Source organism: Phocoena sinus, chromosome 13, assembly GCF_008692025.1.
Source record: "Phocoena sinus isolate mPhoSin1 chromosome 13, mPhoSin1.pri, whole genome shotgun sequence".
In the NCBI taxonomy this organism is placed as follows: Eukaryota; Metazoa; Chordata; class Mammalia; order Artiodactyla; family Phocoenidae; genus Phocoena; species Phocoena sinus.
Window position 1 is genome coordinate 35795875 of NC_045775.1, and position 20128 is coordinate 35816002.

Here is a 20128-nt window from a genome sequence, read left to right on the forward strand (position 1 = left end):
GTCAAAAAGAGCAGTGCAGTGTGTGAGGGACTACAGATGGGTGTGAATACCAGGAGGTGGGGCTCATTTGGGACTATCCCTTTTTAAAAATTTTTATTTTATATTGGAGTATAGTTGATTTACAATGTTGTGTCAGTTTCAGGTGTACAGCGAAGTGATTCAGTTGTACATATACATACATCCATTCTTTTTCAGATTCTTTTCCCACATAGGTTATTACAGAATATTGAGTAGAGGTACCTGTGCTATACAGTAGGTCCTTGTTGATTGTCTATTTTAAATATAGTAGTGTGTTTATGTTAATCCCAAACTCCTAATTTATCCCTCCTGTCACCTTTCCCCTTTGGTAACAATAAGTTTGTTTTTGAAAACTGTGAATCTGTTTCTGTTTTGTAAATAAGTTCATTTGTATTGTTTTTTTAGATTCCACATATAAATGATAGCATATGATTTTTGTCTTTGTCTGACTTCACTTAGTTGAATAATCTCCAGGTCCATCCATGTTGCTGCAAATGGCATTATTTCATTCTTTTTTTATGGCTGAGTAATAGTCCATTGTGTGTGTGTGTATATATATATATATATATATATATATATATACACCCCACATCTTCTTTATCCATTCCTCTGTTGATGGACATTTAGGTTGCTTCCATGTCTTGGCATGAACATCATAAATAGTGCTGCATGAACATCAGGTTGCATGTATCTTTCCAAATTATGGTTTTCTTCAGATATATGCCCAGGAGTGGGATTGCTAGACTGTATGGTAGCTCTATTTTAGTTTGTTAAGGAACCTCCATACTGTTCTCCATAGTGGTTGTACCAATTTATATTCCCACCAAGGTGTAGGACGGTTCCCTTTTCTCCACACCCTCTCCAGCACTTATTGTTTGTAGACTTTTTGATGATGGCCATTCTGACCAGAGTGAGGTGATACCTCATTGTAGTTTTGGTTTGCATTTCTCTAATAATTACTGATGTTGAGCATCTTTTTATGTGCTTTTGGCCATCTGTATGTCTTCTTTGGTGAAATATCTATTTAGGTCTTCTGCCCATTTTTTGATTGGGTTTGTTTGGGTTTTTTTGATATTGAGCTATTTGTATATTTTGGAGATTCATTCCTTGTCAGTCACATCATTTGCAAATATTTTCTCCCATTCTGAGAGTTGCCTTTGTATTTTCTTTAAAGTTTACTTTGCTGTGCAAAAGCTTTTAAGTTTATTTAGTTCCCATTTGTTATTTTCATTACTCTGGGAGGTGGATCTAGAAGTGTTTTGCCTATGTTTCCCTCTAAGAGTTTTATAGTATCTGGCCTTACATTTAGGTCTTTAATCCATTGTTAGTTTATTTTTGGTGTGGTGTTAGAGAATGTTCTAATTTCCTTCTTTTATGTATAGCTGTCCAGTTTTCCCAGCACCACTTACTGAAGAGACTGTCTTTTCTTCATTGTATGTTCTTGCCTCCTTTGTTGTAGATTAATTGACCATAGGTGCGTGGGTTTGTTTCTGGACTTTCTATCCTGTTCTATTGATCTGTATTTCTATAGGAGCCTTATTCCTCCAGCTCTTTTTTTCTTTCTCAGGATTGCTTTGGCTATTCGGGTCTTTTTTGTTTCCATACAAATTTTAATTTTTTTTGTTCTAGTTCTGTGAAAAATGCCATTGGTAATTTGATAGGGATTATATTGAGTCTGTAGATTGCCCTGGGTAGTAAAGTCATTTTGACAGTATTGATTCTTCTAGTCCAAGAACATGGTATCATCTCTCCATCTGTTTGTGTCATCTTCAGTTTCTTTCATCAGCATCTTACACTTTTCAGAGTACAGGTCTTTTAGGTAGGTTTATTCCTAAGTATTTTATACTTCTTGATGTGATGGTAAATGGGATTGTTTCTTTAATTTCTCTTTCTGATATTTCATTGTTAGTGTATAGAAATGCAACAGATTTCTGTGTATTAATTTTGTATTCTGCAACTTCACTGAATTCATTGATGAGCTCTAGTAGTTTTCTGGTAGCATCTTTAGGATTTTCTACATGTAGTATCATGTCATCTGCAAACAGTGACAGTTTTACTTCTTCTTTTCCAGTTTGGATTCCTTTTATTTCTTTTTCTTCTCTGATTGTCATGGCTAGGACTTCCAGAACTATGTTGAATAAAAGTGGTGAGAGTGGACATCCTTGTCTAGTTCCTGATCTTAGAGGAAATGCTTTCAGCTTTTCACAGTTGAGTACGATGTTAGCTACGGGTTTGTCATGTATGACCTTTATTATGTTGAGGTAGGTTCCCTCTATGCCCACTCTCTGGAGAGTTTTTATCATAAATCGGTGATGATTTTTATCAAAAGCTTTTTCTGCATCTATTAAGATGATCATATGGTTTTTATTCTTCAATTTGTTAATTTGGTGTATCACACTGACCAATTTGTGGGTGTTGAAAAATCATTGCATCCCTGGGTTAAATCCTACTTTCATGATCATGGTGTATGATTCTTTTAATGTATTGTTGGATTTGGTTTGCAAGTATTTTGTTGCAGATTTTTGCATCTATGTTCATCAGTGATACTGGCCTGTAATTTTCTTTTTTGTGTGGTCTGGTTTTGGTATCAGGGTGACGGTGGGCTTGTAGAATGAGTTTAGGAGTTTTCCTTCCTCTGCAATTTTTGGAAGAGTTTCAGAAGGATAGTTGTTAACTCTCCTGTAAATGTTTGTTAGAATTTGCCTGTGAAGCCATCTGGTCCTGGACTTCTGTTTGTTGGTAGTTTTTTAAATCACAGTTTCAATTTCAGTACTTGTGATTGGTCTGTTCCTGTTTTCTATTTCTTCCTGGTTCAGTCTTAGAAGATTGTACCTTTCTAAGAATTTGTCCATTTCTTCTAGGTTGTCCATTTTATTGGCATATAGTTGCTTGTGGTAGTCTCTTATGATCCTTTGTGGTGTCAGTTGTAACTTCTCCTTTTTCATTTCTTATTTTCTTGATTTGAGCCCTCTCCCTTTTTTTCTTGATAAGTCTGGCTAAAGGTTTATCAATTTGTTTATCTTTTCAAAGAACCAGCTTTTAGTTTTATTGATTTTTTTATTGTTTTCATCTCTATTTCATTTATTTCTGCTCTGACCTTTATGATTTCTTTCCTTCTACTGACTTTGGGTTTTGTTTGTTCTTCTTTCTTTAGTTGCTTTAGGTATAAGGTTAAGTTGTTTGAGAGTTTTCTTGTTCCTGAGGTAAGATTGTATTGCTATAAACTTCCCTCTTAGAACTGCTTTTGCTGCGTCCCATAGATTTTGGGTTTTGTTTGTTTCTTTGTTTTCATTTTATTAATTTTTTACACAGCAGGTCATTATTAGTCATCAGTTTTATACACAACAGTGTATACATGTCAATCCCAATTGCCCAATTCATCACACCCCCACCCCCCCGCCGCTTTCCCCCCTTCGTGTCCATACATTTGTTCTCTACTTCTGTGTCTCCATTTCTGCTCTGCAAACCGGTTCATCTGTACCATTTTCTAGGTTCCACATATATGTGTTAATATACAATATTTGTTTTTCTCTTTCTGACTTGCTTCACTCTGTATGACAGTATCTAGATGCATCCACGTCTCTACAAATGACCCAATTCCGTTCTTTTTTATGGCTGAGTAATATTCCATTGTATATATGTACCACATCTTCTCTATCCATTCATCTGTCGATGGGCATTTAGGTTGCTTTCATGACCTGGCTATTGTAAATAGTGCTGCAGTGAACATTGGGGTGCATGTGTCTTTTTGAATTATGGTTTTCTCTGGTTATATGCCCAGTAGTGGGATTGCTGGATCATATGGTAATTCTATTTTTAGTTTTTTAAGGAACCTCCATACTGTTCTCCATAGTGGCTGTATCAATTTACATTCCTACCAACAGTGCAGGAGGGTTCCCTTTTCAACACACCCTCTCCAGCATTTGTTCTTTGTAGATTTTCTGATGATACCCATTCTAACTGATGTGAGGTGATAACTCAATTTAGTTTTGATTTGCATTTCTCTAACAATTAGTGATGTTGAGCAGCTTTTCTTGTGCCTCTTGGCCATCTGTATGTCTTCTTTGGAGAAATGTCTATTTAGGTCTTCTGCCCATTTTTGGATTGGGTTGTTTGTTTTTTTAATATTGAACTGCATGAGCTGTTTATGTTTTGGAGATTAATCCTTTGTCCATTGATTCATTTGCAAATATTTTCTCCCATTCTGAGGGTTGTCTTTTCATCTTGTTTATGGTTTCCTTTGCTGTGCAAAAGCTTTTAAGTTTCATTAGGTCCCATTTGTTTATTTTTGGTTTTATTTCCATTACTCTAGGAGGTAGATCAAAAAAGATCTTGCTGTGATTTATGTCGAAGAGTGTTCTTCCTATGCTTTCCTCTAAGAGTTTTATAGTGCCTGGTCTTACATTTAGGTCTCTAATCCATGTTGAGTTTATTTTTGTGTATGGTTTTAGGGAGTGTTCTAATTTCATTCTTTTACATGTAGCTGTCCAGTTTTCCCAGCACCACTTATTGAAGAGACTGTCTTTACTCCATTGTATATCCTTGCCTCCTTTGTCATAGATTAGTTGACCATAGGTGCATGGGTTTATCTCTGGACTTTCTATCCTGTTCCACTGATCTATGATTCTGTTTTTGTGTCAGTACCATACTGTCTTGATTACTGTAGCTTTGTAGTATAGTCTGAAGTCAGGGAGTCTGATTCCTCCAGCTCTGTTTTTTCCCCTCAAGACCGCTTTGGCTATTCGGGGTCCTTTGTGTCTCCATACAAATTTTGAGATTTTTTGTTCTAGTTCTGAAAAAAATGCCATTGGTAATTTGATAGGGATTGCATTGAATCTGTAGATTGCTTTGGGTAGTATAGTCATCTTTCACAATATTGATTCTTCCAATCCAAGAACATGGTATATCTCTCCATCTGTTGGTATCATCTTTAATTTCTTTCATCAGTGTCTTATAGTTTTCTGCATACAGGTCTTTTGTCTCCCTAGGTAGGTTTATTCCTAGGTATTTTATTCTTTTTGTTGCAATGGTAAATGGGAGTGTTTCCTTAATTTCTCTTTTAGATTTTTCATCGTTAATGTATAGGAATTTGCAAGAGATGCAAGAGATTTCTGTGCATTAATTTTGTATCCTGCAACTTTACCAGATTCATTGATTAGTCCAGTAGTTTTCTGGTAGCATCTTTAGGATTCTCTATGTATAGTATCATGTCATCTGCAAACAGTGACAGTTTTACTTCTTCTTTTCCAGTTTGGATTCATTTTATTTCTTTTTGTTCTCTGATTGCTGTGGCTAGGACTTCCATAACTATGTTGAATAATAGTGGTGAGAGTGGACATCCTTGTCTTGTTCCTGATCTTAGAGGAAATGCTTTCAGTTTTTCACCATTGAGAATGAAGTTTGCTGTGGGTTTGTCATATATGGCCTTTATTCTGTTGAGGTAGGTTCCCTCTATGCCCACTTGCTGGAGAGTTTTTATCATAAATGGGTGTGGAATTTTGTCAAAAGCTTTTTCTGCATCTATTGAGATAATCATATGGTTTTTATTCAGTTTGTTAATATGGTATATCACATTGATTTGTGTATATTGAAGAATCCTTGCATCCCTGGGATAAATCCCACTTGATCATGGTGTATGATCCTTTTAATGTGGTGTTAGATTCTGTTTGCTAGTATTTTGTTGAGGATTTTTACATCTATATTCATCAGTTATATTGGTCTATAATTTTCTTTTTTTGTAGTAGCTTTGTCTGGTTTTGGTATCAGGGTGATGGTGGCCTCATAGAATGAGTTTGGGGGTTTTCCTTCCTCTGCAATTTTTTGGAAGAGTTTGAGAAGGATGGGTGTTAGCTCTTCTCTAAATGTTTGATAGAATTCACCTGTGAAACCATCTGGTCCTGCACTTTTGTTTGTTGGAAGATTTTTTTTCCATAGCTTTTTAATATGCTTTTTTTAATTAATTAATTTAATTTATTTATTTTTGGCTGCGTTGGGTCTTCCTTGCTGTGTGTGTGCTTCCTCTAGTTACGGCGAGTGGGGGCTACTCTTCATTGCCATGTGCGGGCTTCTCATTGCGGTGGATTCTCTTGTTACAGAGCACGGGCTCTAGTCACACGAGCTTCAGTAGTTGTGGCTCGCGGGCTCTAGAGTGCAGGCTCAGTAGTTGTGGCGCCTGGGCTTCGTTGCTCCGTGGCATGTGGGAACTTCCCAGACCAGGGCTTGAACCTGGTCCCCTGCATTGGCAGGTGGATTCTTAACCACTGCACCACCAGGGAAGCCCTTGTTGGAAGCATTTTAATCACAGTTTCAATTTCATTACTTGTGATTGGTCTGTTCATATTTTCTATTTCTTCCTCGTTCAGTCTTTGAAGGTTATACTTTTCTAAGAATTTGTCCATTTCTTCCAGGTTGTCCATTTTATTAGCATAGAGTTGCTTGTAGTAGTCTCTTAGGATGCTTTGTATTTCTGTGGTGTCTGTTGTAACTTCTCCTTTTTCATTTTTAATTTTATTGATTTGAGTCTTCTCCCTCTTTTTCTTGGTGAGTCTGGCTAATGGTTTATACATTTTCTTTGTCTTCTCAAAGAACCAGCTTTTAGTTTTATTGACCTTTGTTATTGTTTTCTTTGTTTCTATTTCATTTATTTCTGCTCTGATCTTGATGATTTCTTTCCTTCTGCTAACTTTGGGTTTTGTTTTTTCTTCTTTCTCTAGTTCCTTTAGGTGTAACATTAGATTGTTTATTTGAGATTTTTCTTGTTTCTTGAGGTAGGCTTGTATGGCTGTAAACTTCCCTTTTAGAACTGCTTTTGCTGCATCCCATAGGTTTTGGATTGTCATGTTTTCATTGTCATTTGTCTCTAGGTATTTTTTGATTTCCTCTTTGATTTCTTCAGTGATCTCTTGGTTATTTAGTAACATATTGTTTAGCCTCCATGTGTTTGTGTTTTTTACGTTTTTTTCCCCTATAATTGATTTCTAATCTCATAGCATTGTGGTCAGAAAAGATGATTGATATGATTTCTATTGTCTTAAATTTACTGTGGCTTGATTTGTGACCCAGGATGTGCTCTATCCTGGAGAATGTTCCATGCGCACTTGAGAAGAAAGTGTAATCTGCTGGTTTTGGATGGAATGTCCTATAAATATCAATTAAATCTATTTGGTCTATTGTGTCATTTAAAGCTTCTGTTTCCTTATTTATTTTCATTTTGGATGATCTGTCCATTGGTGTAAGTGAGGTTTTAAAGTTCCCCACTATTATTGTGTTACTGTCATTTTCCTGTTTTACAGCTGTTAGCAGTTGCCTTATGTATTGAGGTGCTCCTATGTTTGGTGCATATATATTTATAATGGTTATATCTTCTTTTTTGGATTGATCCCTTGATCATTATGTAGTATCCTTTCTTGTCTTTTGTAACATTCTTTATTTTAAAGTCTATTTTATCTGATATGAGTATTGCTACTCCAGCTTTCTTTTGATTTCCATTTGCATGGAATATCTTTTTCCATGCCCTCACTTTCAGTCTGTATGTGTCCCTAGGTCTGAAGTGGGTCTCTTGTAGACAGCATATAGATGGGTCTTGTTTTATCCATTCAGCAAGCCTGTGTCTTTTGGTTGAAGCATTTAATCCATTCACGTTTAAGGTAATTATCGATATGTATGTTCCTATGACCATTTCCTTAATTGTTTTGGGTTTGTTTTTGTAGGTCCTTTTCTTCTCTTGTGTTTCCCACTTAGAGAAGTTCCTTTAGCATTTGTTGTAGAGCTGGTTTGGTGGTGCTGAATTCTCTTAGCTTTTGCCTGTCTGTAAAGCTTCTGATTTCTCCATCGAATGAATGAGATGCTTGCTGGGTAGAGTAATCTTGGGTGTAGGTTATTCCCTTTCATCACTTTAAGTATATCGTGCCACTCCCTTCTGGCTTGTAGAGTGTCTGCTGAGAAATAAGCTGTTAACCTTATGGGAGTTCCCTTGTATGTTATTTGTCGTTTTCCCCTTGCTGCTTTCAATAATTTTTCTTTGTCTTTAATTTTTGTCAGTTTGATTAATATGTGTCTTGGCATGTTCCTCCTTGGGTTTATCCTGTATGGGACTCTCTGTGCTTCCTGGACTTGGGTGGCTATTTCCTTTCCCATGTTAGGGAAGTTTTGTGCTGTTATCTCTTCAAATATCTTTTCAGGCCCTTTCTCTCTTCTCTTTTCTAGGACCCCTATAATGTGAATGTTGGTGCATTTAATGTTGTCCCAGAGGTCTCTTAGACTGTCCTCTTTTCTTTTCATACTTTTTTTCTTTTTTCTGTTCTGCAGCAGTGATTTCCACCCATCTGTCTTCCAGCTCACTTATTCATTCTTCTGCCTCATTTATTCTGCTATTGATTCCTTATAGTGTATTTTTCATTCCAGTTATTGTATTGTTCATGTCTGTTCTTTAAATCTTCTAGCTCTTTGTTAAACATTTCATGTATCTTCTTGGTCTGTGCCTCCATTCTTTTTCCAAGATCTCGGATCATCTTTACTATGGTTACTCTGAATTCTTTTTCAGGAAGATTGCCTATCTCCAATTCACTTGTTGTTCTTCTGGAGTTTTATCTTGTTCATTCATCTGGAACATATTTCTCTACTGTCTCATTTTGTCTAACTTTCTGTGTTTATGGCCTCTGTTCCTCAGGCTGCAGGATTGTAGCTCCTCTCACTTCTGGTGTCTGCCCCCAAGTGGGTGAGGTTGGTCCAGGGGCTTATTATGCAGGCTTCCTGGTGGGAAGGACTGGTACCTGCCCACTGGTGGATGGAGCTGGGTCTTGTCCCTCTGGTGGGTAGGGCCATGTTAAAGGGTGTGTTTAGAGATGGCTGTGAGATCAGGATGACTTTAGGTAGCCTGTCTGCTGATGGGTGGTGCTGGGTTCCCACCCTGTTGGTTGTTTGGCCTAAGGTGTCCCAGCACTGGAGCCTGCAGGCTGTTGGGTGGGGCCAGGTCTCAGTGCCAAAGTGGTGACCTCCAGGAGAGCTCACGCCAATGAATATTCACTGGGGCCTCTGCCACTAGTGTTGTTGCCCCCACAGTGAGCCACAGCTGACCTCTGCCTCCCCAGGAAATCCTCCAGGACGTTCCAGTAGGTCTGGCCCAGGCTCCTATGGAGTCACTGCTTTGCCCTGGATCCCAGTGTACGTGAAACCTTGTGTGCGCCCTCCAAGAGTGGAGCCTCTGTTTCCCCCAGTCCTGTGGAGCTCCTGCACTCAAGCCCCACTGGCCTTCAAAGCCAAATGCGCTTGGGGCTCCTCCTCCTGAACCTCCTGAAGCCAGACACCCCCAGGCTGGGGAGCCTGACATGGGGCTCAGAACTCTCATTCCTGTGGGAGAACCTCTGAGATATAATTATTTTCCAGTCTGTGGGTCAGCCACCCAGCGGGTGTGGGATTTGATTATATTGTGAAAGTGCCCCTCCTACCATCTTCTTCTTTGTCTTTGTATGTAGAATATCTTTTTTAGTAGGTTTGAGTCTTTTTTTGTTGATGGTTGTTCAGCAGTTAGTTGTGATTTTGATGTTTTCATGGGAGGAGGTGAGCTCAGGTCCTTGTCCTCTGCCATCTTGTCTCTGCCTCTCACTGTTGGACCAAAAGAAGATAAAAAGTCATTCCAGGGTGAGGTCTCAGGGGAAGAGGGAACTATCAGTATATCTCAGTGTCCTGGTGCAGCATTCCACTGGTGGAACTTGAAATTTAATTTGTTTTCCAGTTGGGGAACCATCCTTGAAGCTGGCTCCCCATGTACCTATTGCTAATTTTTTCCACAATCCCCAACAGATGGTCAATGCAAATCTTCATGTGGTCAATTGTATCAAATTATCTGAAAGTACCCCTCTCCAGCCAGAGTCCTCCCATCTTTGAACCTTCTGTGCAGTCTGTACTGGTTATTCCTGGGGGCAGCTGCATAGCTATTGTCCCTCCCCAACATCTTGGGGACTCCCTTTGCATCTTTCTTGTGTTGGAGCTTCAGTTTCCTGGATCCTGTGTCTTCCGTTTTCTTGATTTACTCACTTATCTTTGTGGAGCACATTCTTTTGTAGTTTCCTGGGAAAGTATACATGGGTAGTAAAATTTTTGAGACCTTGCATATCTAAAATGTCTTTATTTTACCCTCACTCTGGATTGAAAGTTTATCTAGGTATAGAATTCTAGGTTGGAACGAGTCACTTAACCTCTCTTTGACCCTAGTTTCTATGTGAGTCTGGATTATTTCCTTTGGGAGTGACAGAAAACTCAATTCAAACTGACTTAGACACTGTCTTGAATAGATGTTATCCCCTACACTATTATACTTTGCCTGTATTCCTCTTGTGATGTGTGTCATGAGATATCCTATGTATTATTCATTTCATATGGTCAGGCTACAGTCTCTAGTATACATCCATGAGATTATATGCGTTCATTTCTTTTTTATTTATTTATTTTTTGGCTGTGTTGGGTCTTCATTGCTGTGCGTAGGCTTCATCCAGCTGCAGCAAGCGGGGGCTACTCCCTGCCACAGTGTGCGGACCTCTCATCTCAGCGGACTCCCTTGTTGCAGAGCACGGGCTCTAGGCGCACGGGCTTCAGTAGTTGTGGCACGTGGGCTTCAGTAGTTGTGGCTTGCAGGCTCTAGAGCACAGGCTCAGTAGTTGTGGTGCACGGGCTTAGTTGCTCCATGGCATGTGGGATTCACCCTGACCTGGGCTCAAACCCGTGTCCCCTGCATTGGCAGGCAGACTCTCAACCACTGTGCCACCAGGGAAGTCCCTGTTTATTTATTTTCTTTTTTTAAGCCTTTTTTAAAAAAATTTATTTTTGGCCGTGTTGGGTCTTCGTTGCTGCACGCAGGCTTTCTCTAGTTGTGGCAAGTGGGGGCTACTCTTTGTTGTGGTGCGTGGGCTTCTCATTGCGGTGGCTTGTTGCAGACCACAGGCTCTAGGTGCGCGGGCTTCAGTAGTTGTGGCACGCAGGCTCAGTAGTTGTGGCTCGCGGGCTCAGTAGTTGTGGCTCGCGGGCTTAGTTGCTCTGTGGCATGTGGGATCCTCACGGACCAGGGCTTAAACTTGGGCCCCCTGTATTGGCAGGCAGACTCTCAACCACTGTGCCACCAAGGAAGTCCCTGTTTATTTATTTTCATGCAAATGTATTTGTTTATGCTGCCACCACCTGCATGTTTGTAAGTTTCCATACAGATACACAAAATGTGCTGCATTTTTCCTCCTCTTCTGTCTCTTTTTATTATTCACATTGATATTGCACTCACTCATGCCACAGGTTTTGGTAATATATATGAGGTCATTTTGTTTTCCTGTGATAATACTGAACTTATTACTTGTAGTTTTGCATCTGTGGCTTTAATATGTTATTCTAAGGCATTGTCTCAGCAGTTTTGTCGTATGAATTACATGGACCCTCTTCCATTATTCTCTTTAAAAATTTTTCTTAATATCATACCTAATGACATCTCAATTTATCCAGACCTTTCTTTCTTGTTTTCTCTGCTCTCATTTGATTGTCAAGTTTCTAGGCATGGTCTTCTGATCCACTTGACGTATGTTTCCTCTCTTTTCAAGGGATAATCATTCTATGTAAACTATTAAATACAGAATGGATAAACAACAAGGTTTTACTGTATAGCTGAGGAACTATATTCAATATCCTGTAATAAACCATAATGGAAAAGGAAAAAAATAAAGCTTGCAGAAAAAAATTTTTTTAAGGCTTAATCATTCTAGTATTCCTAGAGTGTGGCCCAGAAAACTTTGTCATTGACTAGTCTTTCACTTCCCAGACCTTACTTTCTCACCCTAAACCTGAATCTCTAGGTGGTAGAAAAGTGGGAAGGAAGCTGTCTAGACCTCTACATTTTTACTTTTCCAGTTTCCCATAGTCTAAGATCTGGTTGTCAGAAGGTGCTTTCCAGGGTCCCTTAAAGGATAGCAAACACTAGGCACACATCTTCCACACACATCTTATCAATCGTGGTGCCTTTTTCTGCTGAGCCTGAAGATGACATCTGATCCACAGCATTCTAGGAAAGTGCTGGTAGTTGAGATACAACAATCTGTTTGTCATTTCTGACCCTAGTAATGTCATTTATCTCCACACAGATTAGCAGAAGTCAGCCAAAATCCATGGGTTGATAGGTGCACAGGCATAGAATACCCTTTAGATCAACAGAGAGCTAATTTCACATAGAATAATCATTTAAGTGTTGTGTACCATAAGGGGGCAGTTAATTAAGAAATAATGTTGATGACAGTATTAACATTCTCACTAAGACATAATTGAAAAATACCCAGATGAAAGAATTTTACATATGAAATGAATTATTTTTTATCACCTAATATTAGAATAATTACATTTTGAATACAATATTTAGACATTTTGTGCAAATTCATGGTCATGGAACCATTGAGCTTGAAGTTAATGAACTAATTTTATACTTAGCTAATACCATATTTAGTGTGAGTTAAAAAGTACTTATATTGATCTAGGAAAAATTATAATAGTAAATATAATTTTAAATATTTTAACTTTTTAATTTCATAATTTGAAAATATTAAGGTCTTCTACCTCAGTTGAGTATAAAAGCCAGGATCCATTTAAATATCTAAGTCAGCATCTAAGTCAATAAGTCAGTATCTTAAATAATATTCATATTCTATATTCAGTTAGTTCACTTTTAGGAATCTCATTTAAGGAATAATTGAATTGTGCCAATGATGTTTGTCAAAGGGCTGTTTATTGTTGTGAAAAGGACAGCATATCCTTTGGAACACTTTAGTAGCAAGAGACCCCTCCCCACTGACTGTAAGCTTCCCTTGTTTAGCCAAGGATAAAAAAGGTTTTGGAAGTGGCCGTACAGAGCAGGAACAGATGCATCCTATCTTCATGCAGCTTTGCTTGGCCCACAGAGTTTCTGCCAGAGACGTAGAACTGCTGGTGACACTGTTTAAAAAAGGTTGAGGCTTGCAGATGCTGAAATTCATCTTATTTGGGGTTTATATTACAGACCTTCCTCGACTTACAATGGGGTTACATCCCAGTAAGCCTATCATAAGTTGAAAATGCCGTCAGTCGAAAATGCATTTAATACATCTAACCTAACCTACATCATAGCTTAGCCTAACCTACCTTAAATGTGCTCAAAACACTTATATTAGCTTATAGTTGAGCAAAGTTATCTAACACAAAGCCTATTTTATCATAAGGTGTTGAATATCTCATTAACTTATTGAATACTGTATTGAAAGTGAAAAACAGAATGGTTGTGTGCATACAGAATGGTTGTAAGTGTATTGGTTGTTTACCCTCGTGATCGAGGGGCTGACTGGGAGCTGCAGCCCACCATCATGAGAGAGTATATTAGTGCTTATCATTAGCCCGGGAGAAGGTCAAAATTTAAAATTCAAAGTGTAGTTTCTACTGAGTCTATATCAATTTCACATCATCATAAAGTCAAAAAATCATAAGTGGAACTGTCCTAAGTTGGGGACTGTCTATTTTATGATATTTTATATATATATATATATATAGTGTATATAATACTACTTTATTTCTGTGCTTCGTGCTTCTACATGTTAACAGACATGAGGCTTTCAGGAACTAACTTCTGCATCAGTGAAGCTACATCTTTACCGGGCAGCGTCAGTGCCCAGGTAGCCTGAGCACCCCTCTGTTTCCAGCTGTGTCCCAGAAGGATGGATGGACTTTGGAGGCCTCTCACTAAAGCTAAAGAGTTATTCCTGTGGGGATTCCTAAAAAAGTGGTTAGAGAATGTGTTGTTTGTGTGATTTTGGAAGTGGTACAATTTCCAGTAGTGAAATGGTTCAAAATAGAACCTTGAAAGTGACATGTAGCAGAAGTAGAGTGAAGGAAAAAGTCTCTTGAGGAGGCAAAGGGGACTAAGAGGTCAGGGTCTTAGGTGGGTTGCCCATGCCCATGTGGGTGTGAAGTTAACAAGACTAATGACAGTAGCTGAGAGGGAGAGGGAGACTGTAAGCCAGAAGAGATGGCACCCATGAGGGTAGACTGATACAAGCCTCTAAGATTCTTGCCAGAGAAGAGAAGTAGAGTAATTGTTTACTCTACTGCTGTGATTGAAGTAATAGAAGGGAAGATGGGATTCATTTTGATAGTCTCTAAATGAACTTGTACTGTGTCAGTGCTTCTTGGACTAGGAAACCCGGGGGTCTATGGATGCATTTTCAGAGAGCAACAGTTTACTAGTGAATTTTTAAAATTTGGATCATTATTTTAATGGTAATCTAAAAGTTGACTTCAATGCCCAGAGTTGAGTTTATTTGGAATTCTACCAAGTAGTCTTATACATTTAAATGAAATTATAATAAAAATAATTTAAATCAACACTATGGGATCATGAGAACTTGAGAAAATTGGCTAGATATTATCTAATATTCCTTCCAATTCTAAAATACGGTAATTCTGTATACTTTCTTGTACATAGAATACATTAATTTTTAGGTATTATAGTCCTCATTTATTTAAAACTTTAAAAATATTCTACATGTACACATTCGGTAAGGGATAATTAGAAGATCTTTATTTTCTTAAAAAAATTAATCACCTACAAAGTTATCACCTGGAAACATTCACTGTTAACATGTGATGTCTCTCTGGATTCATTTTTGTATTTTTTTCTATCTATGCATATTATGTATGTATGTGCATCTCAAAGAAGTAGGAAAAGAAGCTTTTTAACTGAAAACAGGGTCATGCATAATCTATTATGCATGTCTTACCATGTCAGTATGTATATTCCTACATCATCATTCCTGTTAGCTGCATGTTATTCCATTATACGGATTGCCGTTATTAATATAGCCAATCAATTCCTATTTGGGACATTTAGATTGTTTCTAGTTTTTCACTCTACACCTACCAATAAATATCCTTCAATAATATATATTTTTAGTACTATTCCAATTATTTATATATCTCATTACCAAAAAAAGTCATTTAATTTGATCATAGCCCAGATATAATCTGGAGTCATTTATTTATGATTATCTTTTTTTTTTGGTAAATATTATAGCTTTCTTGGCTTAAAAAAACACATGTATAATAAAATAATCTGTGTGTTTGGTAGAGTCCACAGTTTTCCAAACTCCTTTTTTTGGATCCTAAAGGTTTCCTTCGGTAGAGCTTTCCCCTCTGCTTCTCTTTTGTCTATTTTCTTGTAAGAGATTGTTTGTTTAAAAAAAATAGTTTTAAGAAAACAAACACAATGATTTAAACCACTGAGCCAGTCCCTGGTTAAGATGTGAAGTTAAGTTTCATGATTAGTGGCAGAGATGGGATATCCTGTATGCCATCCTATATATCCTTACTCCTAAAAAGAAATTTAGAATAAATACATCTCCTAGAAATAAAACAAACCCAAAAAAGTACTCTAACCTGGTATCTGGATTGCTTACTTGGAACATATTTTCAACATGTCCTTTATTTGTATGTTATCTTTTTTTATTTCCACTTCAACAAATTGGAATTAAAACATGTTAGAAGACACTGATCATCAGCTTAACCAGTAATTAGCATTGATGAGTAGAGAGAAAATTTAAGACAGCTGCCAAGTTGACCACTAAAATGAGGTTTGATTTGCTAGTATTTGTCATCTGCGGGACCTTATAATTATAATAATAGCAGTGTAGTTGCACTCTGATGGAAAGTTGACAGTTAACTTTTTCTACTCATCAAACTTAGGAATAATTCTGAAAGTTTCTAGTTTCCAGGTAATTTATCATTCAAGTGATTAAAAGCTATTTTGAGCCACAATTATGAACAATAATAAAATTTTACATGTGGATGACATTAACACAGTATTTCTTTCTTTTTGAATTTCCAGGGAAAGACTACTATTATTCTAAGGTGTCTTGACAGGTAAGTGTTATGTTAACCTCTAGACTACGTTTGCTTTTTCTTGTTGTGTAGGGCAAGTTAGAATCTAAAAGACATATGGAAAGAGAATAATTTTGAGGCTGAAACAAAATATTTTAATTCTTAGTGAATCCTTATTATGGCTTTTATAATCTCCCTTAAAGATAAAACCAACAACAAGCAAAAGAAATTGTACAGGATTAATATTGGATTTCCTTATTTGGGGGGAGAAATTAACATAATTACTCAGCCTACCATAGTACTTGCTTATTTTGGCTCTGCTACTCTGATATTTAAACTTTTTAGTTCTATCTAGTTCATGACTGTTTGAACATTAATTACAATCTTCGAATTGCTCATGGGTTTACTTTTTTTTTTTAATTTATTTTTATTTTTGGCTGCATTGGGTCTTTGTTGCTGCGCGTGGGCTTTCTCTAGTTGCGAGCAAGGGCTGCTCTTCTTTGCGGTGTGTGGGCTTCTCATTGCAGTGGCTTCTCTTGTTGTGGAGCACGGCCTCTAGGCATGTGGGCTTCAGTAGTTGTGTGGCTCTCGGGCTCTAGAGCGCAGGCTCAGTAGTTGTGGCGCACGGGCTTAGTTGCTCCGCAGTATGTGGGATCTTCCCAGACCAGGGCTTGAACCCATGTCCCTTGCATTGGCAGACAGATTCTTAACCACTGCACCACCAGGGAAGCCCTCTCATGGGTTTACTTTTGAAGCACATTATTGGTCTTTAAACTGTGCATGTTACCATTTGTTTTATATACTTCCTAATCTTCTATACCATAGAAGCATGCCACCAGATTAAGATTTAGGATTATGATTGGTAGGTGTTGCAGGAAGTTGATAAGGAAAGTCTTGTTTGTTTGTAGCTCTCATTAGCTAAATGATGCCTACGTTTGAACCATGATTTCAGATTGAGAACTGTATAAAAATCTTTCATTGATGTTGCCGTTAAATTGATAGTCATTAGGTTTCCAGCTCCCCACATCAAGGCTGAGCACAAACCTGCTGTCAGTGCTTCCCATGTGGCCTGGATGCAGAGAGCTTTTGCCCTAACATGGCCACCAACACTGCCAGCTCCTTCTCTACTCCCCCAACAGTGTTGCTAGGCACTGCCACTACATGCACGTGCCATTATTCTCTGCAGTTGCTACTAAAGATGGTATTTTTATGGCTTATTTAATTTTTGTATAAATTCTTAATCATTTTTATCTCAATGTGTTATACAAGGTGTAACTTCTCTACTAATCAAAGTTTTTGAGAGGAAGCAAAAATAAATCAGGTAAGATGATAGCATAAGAAAATAATTCCACCCATGATGGTAATACTACCTGTCTTTTATTGTGCAGGGATGAGCCACCAAAACCAACCTTAGCCTTGGAATATACATATGGAAGGAGAGCAAAAGGACATAAGATAGTGAGTGTCTTTTTGGTGATGCTGCACTACACATACATGGAGAAGTGAGGATACTGACGTTGTTTTATATTTTCCATCTTACCTACAATCGTTGCACATATCCAGCTGTACACTTCATAGCTATGTACTTTTTAACTCAAATGCAACTCAGCACATATGAAGCCAACCTAACTGTGGGAAAATATTTTGGCCTTCTCATTTGTTATGTCTTAAAATGCTTGAATCAGATTCCTTTGTAACTTTATTGTACAGTTTTTTGGCATATTTTCTTCTTTCGAATGAGAATAACATTGTGAGTTATCTTCTGTCTCCAAAAAATCTGCTAAAAATATGAATTTGACCTGTGGAATATTTATGAAAAAATACTGGTCAAAGTCCAGATTATTAGCATTTTTACAAATACATCTTGAAGTTGGTAATGCTGTTTGAGACCACAGGCCCTAATTGGCTATAATCCTGTTTTCACTTGTGTTAGTGTATCTACAGAGGAAAATTAGACATTGTTCAGGGCACAGGGAGAACTTATAGTGTATGTTAGAGGAATAAAAATTCCTAAATGGAATTCTCTTTTGGAGTTCTCATATGAAAAAGAGGTCTTTAAAAAATAAAATTAGATGTACGGAAGAACAATCTAGAATACAGTAGAAGGTCCCATATCTCCCATAACACAGGCAAATTTTAATAGATTGATCCAGTCCAAGTGTTTGATTATTAGACAATGTATATAAACAGTTAAAATGGGCTGTTGCTGCTTCCTGGATTCACCAATGCCAAGCTGGTTATTAAAACTGTGAAATTAAAAAGAAAAGAAAAAAAGTAATATATTGAGATGGGGGAGGACTTTATTTTTGTGACTCACATGAATTTTGCATGAGGGATAAGCCTAGAAATGGAATTATCCTTTTCATGGGAAACTCTGAGACAACTTTCATAAGCTTAACTTTTAAGAGCTCTAAAAACTTTTCTTCATCCAGTTGTGAATCAAGGGAGATTTTCCAATGCAAACTTATTTCCCCCACAAACATTAATGATTCAAATAGCAACCGCAAAACAATTTTAATGGTTGAGATAACTTGTCAAAAATGCAAAATATATATATTCATCTAAAACTGCTTTAATGACCACCTGCCTCTTCCAAGTTCATGGTATTAGACACATAAAAACTCATGTGATTCTTTTTCACCTGTTTGTTTCTGTTAAACTTTGTGCTATCAAGTTGGGCTTTTCCATATTCATTCAAAGATGGGCTTCACATCTTTCACAGATTTAATGTCTCCTAAAAGTTCTAAGTGGAAGAGCTTTATCAGCCCCTCACACAATCTTGGTGTCCTGAAGGTTCCTTAGTATCTGGCCAGAGGCAGAGATGCCATCAGCTAGCCGGTGGTGTAGGAGAGCTGTCATGGAATAGATGGTCTTATTTCCAAGCTACCCAGCCCTTTGGCTGCCCAGCCCTTTCAATCCCCTAGTGTTGGAGTCCTCTAAAAAGGGAAACAGTTGTTGAGTCTCTCCTTGTTCCCCCACCTACCGCTTGTATGGCCAGTGCCAGCCGGTCACATTCCCCAGGGAAGTCAGGCACAGACCAGCTGCTTATATACTATTGCCCGGGAAATCCCAGTCTGCAGCCTGGACTGCCACCTTTTCTTCCCGTTTCCTCATGTCTTGTCTGTGTGTCTGATTTATTTTGTGAGCTTCTGCCTCCCTCAATTAGGATGTTTTCCTGTTCAACTGTTTTATTTCTATCTAAAATTATAACTCTTTTCAAAAAGATAATTCCAAATGTGTTCAATTTGTTAATTTTATTTCTAATTTGAGTGAGTGTCTGCTACATGTGATATTTACAGAATTGGGGCACTGTTTAATGTCTTCTATTAAGTTAGGGTAGAATTAGGGCATTTAGTACACATGTACATTCTTAATGTTTCATTTTTGTTCTTTGGAATAGAGGTTTTGGTGCATTTTGAGGGATGGAATAGAGAAAGGAAAAAATTTCCTTTCCTTTCAAAAAATTGCCAAGAAATGGTCTTGAGGACTATAATATCTTGTATCCATAATTATTACTGGCTGGTACTAATGAAATATAAGAACTATTTAAAATGTAAAAACACCAAAGAACATTAATATGAAAAAACCCTGTTTTTTCAGCCAAAAGATATTGCTCATTTTTGGGAACTAGGTGGAGGAACCTCTTTACTGGACTTAATCAGCGTCCCAATCACAAGTGACACCTTACGGTAAGTGTGGCCAGCTCCAGGAACAGTTGTTAGTAAGTATCCAGTGGAGACCACAGGATGAGTATGAGTAGGCTTTTGTGAACCAGAACTTGCAGGGACGGTTTTATGTTGCTTACGGTTCACTTCCTTTCTATGTGCTTAAACTGTAATGCTGTCAGAGATTTTAAAAGAACCAAGGTTCTGGCCTGTGCTGAAGTGAAATAGTTGGCATTCCAACTAGTAACATATTTTGCAAGCCTGCAAACAAAAATACGTCAAATAACACTTGGGCAATGAATTCACTTGGCAAAAATAAATTTGAAAACAATTATTTCTAACACCCATCCAAGCGTGAGCTAATTCAGCCCTGAGTTTTTCCTGCAGCTGGACATTATGTCTACTTTGAATTTAATGCTAATTAATACCATTGAAGCTTCATCCAGGGGAAGTCTATGAGTCAGAGGAGGAAGAAAGTCTCTATTTGCTACCCTAAAAGAAACAGAACCTGGGGGAAAACCTCAAACTCTTTGGTGGTGTTTTCCTAGCAATGACTCCCACACGTGGCCAAATCAGAT

The 20128-nt window shown here is 37.7% G+C and overlaps 1 protein-coding gene across 2 annotated transcripts in view; it reads left to right on the plus strand.

Moving 5' to 3' along the window:
- DYNC2LI1 (dynein cytoplasmic 2 light intermediate chain 1) overlaps positions 1–20128 on the plus strand; it is a 47225-nt gene that overhangs the window by 7713 nt on the left and 19384 nt on the right. For both annotated transcript variants that reach the window (XM_032653534.1, XM_032653532.1), the window contains 3 exons: positions 15893–15927; positions 17274–17343; positions 19486–19574. In XM_032653534.1, coding sequence (XP_032509425.1) covers positions 15893–15927; positions 17274–17343; positions 19486–19574 — 194 coding nt within the window. The remainder of the gene's footprint in view (positions 1–15892; positions 15928–17273; positions 17344–19485; positions 19575–20128) is intronic.